The following is a 5,908-nucleotide window of genomic DNA, read 5'->3' as shown; positions in this document are numbered from 1 at the left end:
AAGAATGAGCAAACGAAATTAAATCCCAAAATGTGAATATGAATCATCCACTCTCTAATCTCTTCCACAATAATCTCAATTTGAGAATTTTGCATAGAGTTGTTAGGAATGACCTTTAACTAATACTTAGGAATCATAATCGACCCAAATAAATTCCAAATTAAGTTAGGGATATCGTTATTAATATTTATATTCATATTTGACTAAATAGATCATATTTTTAAAAATATTTTATGAATATTTATAAAAGATTTCAGAGATATCAATAAATCTATAATTTCGATATTGAACTCTTTCGTTTACGAATATGTCAATATTTCGACCATGTTTTAATTATTGATGAAGAAGATGATGTCTCAAAAACTCAATTATCTCTAGAATTTAAAATGGGAAAATGAAGACGGGAGCATTTTGTCTTTTATGTCAATTTCGACTTTTCCATTCTGTCGGTGGCTAACTTCTGGTTAGTAGGCGAACAACTCCAAAAACAGTGGAGCTTATTAAATTGCAAAGCATTCCTTATGAAGGAAAAAAAAAACCTTCTAAATTTAGGAATATGACCTAAGAAGATGCTCGACTTACGTCAAGGTGATTCCGAGATTAATCCTAACCAAACATAGAATTAGGACATTTTTTGTTTTGATATGTTATCTAATCTACTTTCTCTTAGGAACAACTTAAATCAACTTTCTCTATAGCTTTATCCGAAGTAATTTTAGTCATACTTTTAAATTCTTTAGTTATCACATTTTTTTACTCTTTGATTTAATCATTGAAGTGTGTGTGAGAAGCACCACATCAATTGATGTGCAAGTTTTCCCTTTTATAAGTCTCACGTTCTTCTTTATATTTGACAACAACATGTTTAATAGATTTTTAAAATTTCTTTAATCTAAAAATTGTGTAATATCTCATTAAATGTTAAATTTTGTATTTAAAATCATAAATTTTGAAAAAATGTTTAAAGACGGGCAGTCGTTGACATTTATATAAAAGGAAGGTTAAAAAATAACAAAATCATTTTAAAATTTAGAAAACGACGCAGACGAAAAATCTAAAACCTGGAGAACTAATCTTATATATATATAAATATAATATTTTTTTTTTTTGAGAACAACTATACTTGTTATTAACCAAACAAATCATGTCCACAGAATGCAAAGCTTAGCTTAATTAATTATTCACATTATCTTCTGGTCCCACTGAGATTCTTTAAGGAAAAAAAACAAATAAAAAATCAAGGAATGATGTTGGAGAATATTTCGGTTGTTATTTGTTTTGCACAGCAGAACCGTCGGCTACTCAATATTTTAATTTGATCAACAATCTTCACAACACTACAACTATATTTTTAGAAAATTTAAACTTTTGACTTTTTAATAAATGATACATGTTCCATATATGTCAATTTATACTCATATTATAGCAATTAAATATAAACATTGTTACGATCAAATTCAAATTGTTTACATCATTTTTTAAAAAGATCATTAAACTAATATAGAAGCTCAACAACGACAAAATTTTTACTGGTTAGTATTATAGTTTTTAAATTTTAGTGTTTGAAAAATCGGATTAAATGGTAAAAATCCTATATAATTAAAATAATAATCTTCATAGTTTTTCTTTTGTTCAAATACAATAAATATGAGGTATAGAGATTTGAATATCCGACTTAAAATATGAGTACATATCAATTACTAGTAGTAATGTTGTTGTTGAATTATGTTAATGTTGTAAAAGTATTCCTAGGGTTGAAGGGAATTCATCCATCGAAAGTTTAAATGTAGCTAGTTTTTTCATTTTTTATTTTTCCTTATTTTACGTTTTACTAAGTCCGGTTAGAAATAAAGTTGCGAGTTAGTTAGAGAATGAATAAGGGTGGATTCATTTAAGAAAAAAATGTTGTTAAACAAATTCATTTTTATTTAAATATTTTTTTTTATCAAACGGCTTAAAATATAGCTATTTCGAAGGATTGCCAAATGCTACATTTTTTTTCTAAAAATGATTTATTTACTAAATTAAACACAAACACACATTGAATCTATATTAATAGTATCTTTTGAGTAGTTCTAGAAGCAAAATTACAAGAACTTCTATCTACATGTATCCAAGATGTACTTATCTCTATGTATCTCATTCTCATCACATACACCAAAAAATAATTAAAATATTTTTAAAAAGATGTAAGAAGAATTTGTCATATGAAAAATTATAATTGGACAATTTGGTGGGATGTACAAAGATAGGTTTAGCTTAGGATACACATAAATATTTTCAATAGATAATATACTATTGAGAAAATTGGTTGAGGTTCCATTTTCATATTTCGAAGGTTTGATCTTTTTACTTTGGTTGAAATGAAGAAATAATGGGTGAGGTGGATGACCTAAAATTGGTGGGGCAGGGGATGAAATATGGCCTATATTTCAAAATGGAGGGATTTTAACTTTTTGCTTACGACATATTTGCATGAAATTTCCAAAATGGAACCTTGCACATGCATATTGGCCTTTTGTTCTCACTCTTTGCTCTCTTGTTGTCTCGTTGTCTCACTCTCCTCTTTCTCACCATCTTGTTGTCTCACTCTCTTCTTTCTCATTGTCTCTCTCTCACTCTCTCTTCTTGGTCTCCTCTCTCTCTCACTTTCAATCTCCTCTCTCGCTCCACTGCATTTGACATTCTGAACAATAGGCTGATGGCCAACAATGACACTTCTGCAACATTCTAATGATTGGTAATGAATGGATGAAGGGAAAATGGAGAATGGTCAACGTAAATGGGGGAAGAAAAATTGAGAAGAAAAAGAGTAAGAGGAAAAAAAAGAAAATTAAAGGTCGTTTTTTAACTTTGGCCAATGATGCTGTAAGCAAGAGGACAAAATTTTTAAGTTTAAAAAAGTGAAGGAAAAATCATTCTAAAATTTGAGATTAGGCCAATTGTACAATTATCTCGTAAATAATAAGTACATAAAGTAGGGAAAAACATAGTATAAAAGGGGAAGCCAAAATGAAAAGACCTAAACAATAAAAACATGGTGGAAAATCAAAGAAGAGAAAGAGAGATGGGATGTACAGAAACAGAGAAAGAGAAAAGAAAGAAGAAAGGATTATGGTCACCTGAGGAAGATGAAAAGCTGAGAAGCTTCATTCTCAAAAATGGCCATGGCTGCTGGACATCTGTCCCCACTAAAGCTAGTGAAGCATTTCCCTTTTAACTCCCAACCAATCATTCTTTGTTTTCATAACATTAAAATTTTGAACCCTTTTTAAAAATTTCAAGAGCAGGGTTACTAAGAAACTCAAAGAGCTGCAGATTGAGATGGATCAATTACCTAAGGCCAGGGCTGAAAAGAGGAATGTTTAGCCAACAAGAAGAAGAGAAAATCTTGACCCTTCATCGCTTGTTAGGCAACAGGTAAATCTAAATTTTTTTTCAAGTTCTGATACCATATTAGAATCATTGATGGATTACGATGAATTCAATTAGGTGGTCTCAAATAGCACAACATTTAGTAGGAAGAACAGACAATGAGATAAAGAACTATTGGAATTCTCATTTGAAGAAGAAAGCAATCTTGGAATTGCAGGATTCAAAAAGTAGAGTTCATTCGAATCGAGATCCGCTGTTGGAGAAGATGGGAAGATCGGGAAATGAGCAGAGGGGAAGCCAACCGAAGGCCTTGTTTGCAGAATGGCTTTATGATATTAATGGTGGGAGCTCCATGGAAGGAAGCTTTGATAATGAGGGAAGAACGGCAAGCAGAGAAGGCTATGGTTTTGAGATGCTCAATTGGGACCTTGATTTCGAGGGACAAATTTCTGATGGCTTTGCAACTTAAATTATGGTAGATTAATTATGTGCTGTTTTTCCAAACTTCAATTTGAAACATTCACCCTAATATGTAAAATACAGTTAGAAATATGTTCATTACTATTAGATGGTATAATACTAAATTTATCTTCATCAGTTTAACTTTTTGAGTCAATAAGTAATTCAATCATTTTATTGTAGAAGGAAAGAAGGTTTGACTCTTCTCCACCATTTTTGTGATCACCACACTAAACAATGTATAAACCAACATGCATCTTTTGATTGTAGTATTTGTGAAAGCAAAATGGTTGAACTATGATTTCATAACAAGTTGCATCAATCTTGGAAAAAAAAGCCAAATGACAAGTCTTGTATAGGTCACCCAAAAGACATATTTTTCTCCGACGTTTTGACTTGTTTGATTGGAGTTTCTTTCCTAGTTCGAATGTAGTCGAGAGCGGTTGAGCTAAAAGGCATAAGCAAGGAGCACGGGCTTGAGAAGGAAGGTCGTTTTACGAGGGTATCCATCATGAACTTGGTGGTTAAGCTTTGTGTAGGGCAAGCCAAATCCTCAAAGCAGAGTTTTAGTAGCATTTGGTGGGATGGTTGGTTTGAAAGTTAAGAGTTTGGAGTATTCATTTAGACCGTGGAACATGTAGTCATACACCTTATCCGTGCTTAGTTGTTCTTCACTGAAGTTGCTTGTTGCCTTTCCAATTGCCCGTGCCTAACAAGCCATTTAAGGGGGGAAAAAAAGACAATTTTTTATTCATTGGCTATATGTTTTCATAGTTTTTCTTATACTTTTTAACAATATTGTTGGGCTGATGACCCCTCACAAGTCCCAAATACTCAAGATCACCATTGAAGAGATGAAGAAATGACTCAAATCAATTCTGCCAAATTCTCGATGCTCGAAACTCGACGCTCGACTGCTTGCTACTCGATCCTCGATCAGAATTCCCTTTTCGTCTGACTAGTCTCTGTCAACTCCTCAATGATAACAGAGTTAATACTCGATCGTACTTGACGGTTCTTGAATGATACTCGGTACAACTGGAAGGTGAAAACGATATACTCGGACCTACTCGATAGCGATGAATCGATGCACGATTGACTCGATATGATTTATAATGTAAACGATTGGCGCATGATTTGCAGTAAAGAAATACTCGATTGAACCAGAAAGATAAGAGAAGAAGAAAAGAGACACAGAAGATTGCCTACGTCCACAGGAAGATCTGAAATCTTTTTTTACTTAATGAAGATTGCTTACAGATTTTTTGTTTGTAGAAAACTAAGAAATGATGATAACTCTCTCTTTTGAATTCAAAATCAGTGTTATTTATCAGGTTATACCAGCTGACCGTTACAAATGTTAGTTATAAACAAACTGAAAATATGAGGTATTTGAGTCAAACTTCTTTAAATATAAATTATCATTCACATTGTTATGACATCTTCAAAATGATTTTTCTATAAAGGGGCAATGATATTATTAAAAATCAAATAACCATGGGAATGTACATAAATGAAAATCCTACCACATAAAAATGAAAATAAACTTGAGCATATATCGGTACCTTTTGTTTGTGGGCATTGCCTCAATCAACAAGAAGTTTGATAGAGTTGTACATATCATCATCATCTTTGATTGGACAATAGTGATGCATTGACACTAAACTTCTTGTGAAGAAATCATAGTAATGGAGTTTTTAAAGGGATTGGAATTCCCCGAAGCGGAAGCAATCGAATATCATGTATCTCCAATTTTCATTTTACCAAACTTAAATATACAGAATGATAAAAATATGGATAAACTAAAAGAACTAATCACACTTTTCTAGTGTGAAAGTAGAGAGGAAGAAGAGAAACATAATACTAACCCTTGAAGAACGGTCTTCTCCCTTCCTCTCCCGCTCACAGTGCGAACTCGATCTTCTCCTCACGAATAGATCAACCACGAATACAGTAGCCTCCTTTTGGACACCACCACAAGAATTCTAAGTTATTCTCAAGGTGAGAATCAAAAGACAGTGCGTTGACTTTTGTGGGTTAATTTTGGTGAAGTGAGGAGTTTTCTTGGTTGAGA

At 32.3% G+C, this 5,908-nt stretch overlaps 1 protein-coding gene and 1 pseudogene across 1 annotated transcript; one reads left to right on the top strand and one right to left on the bottom strand.

Moving 5' to 3' along the window:
• The first annotated feature begins 2,791 nt into the window (after positions 1-2,791).
• Positions 2,792-3,978, top strand: LOC120071686 (transcription factor LAF1-like). Its single transcript, XM_039024066.1, has 2 exons — positions 2,792-3,420; positions 3,493-3,978. The coding sequence occupies exons 1-2, from the start codon at positions 3,362-3,364 to the stop codon at positions 3,842-3,844; spliced, it is 411 nt and encodes a 136-aa protein (XP_038879994.1). The 5' UTR covers positions 2,792-3,361; the 3' UTR covers positions 3,845-3,978.
• Positions 3,979-4,124: 146 nt separating this feature from the next.
• LOC120076544 lies at positions 4,125-5,531 on the bottom strand (annotated as a pseudogene).
• Between the last annotated feature and the right edge of the window lie 377 nt (positions 5,532-5,908).

This window comes from Benincasa hispida, chromosome 1 (genome assembly GCF_009727055.1).
Source record: "Benincasa hispida cultivar B227 chromosome 1, ASM972705v1, whole genome shotgun sequence".
In the NCBI taxonomy this organism is placed as follows: Eukaryota; Viridiplantae; Streptophyta; class Magnoliopsida; order Cucurbitales; family Cucurbitaceae; genus Benincasa; species Benincasa hispida.
Note: the sequence above shows the minus strand (reverse complement) of the source record. Positions and strands in the feature narration are given on the sequence as shown.

Coding starts and splice junctions, on each gene's coding strand:
- LOC120071686 (XM_039024066.1), top strand. CDS start 3,362: ATGTTTAGCCAACAAGAAGAAGAGAAAATCTTGACCCTTCATCGCTTG. Junction 3,421..3,492: donor CATCGCTTGTTAGGCAACAG/GTAAATCTAAAT, acceptor GAATTCAATTAG/GTGGTCTCAAATAGCACAAC.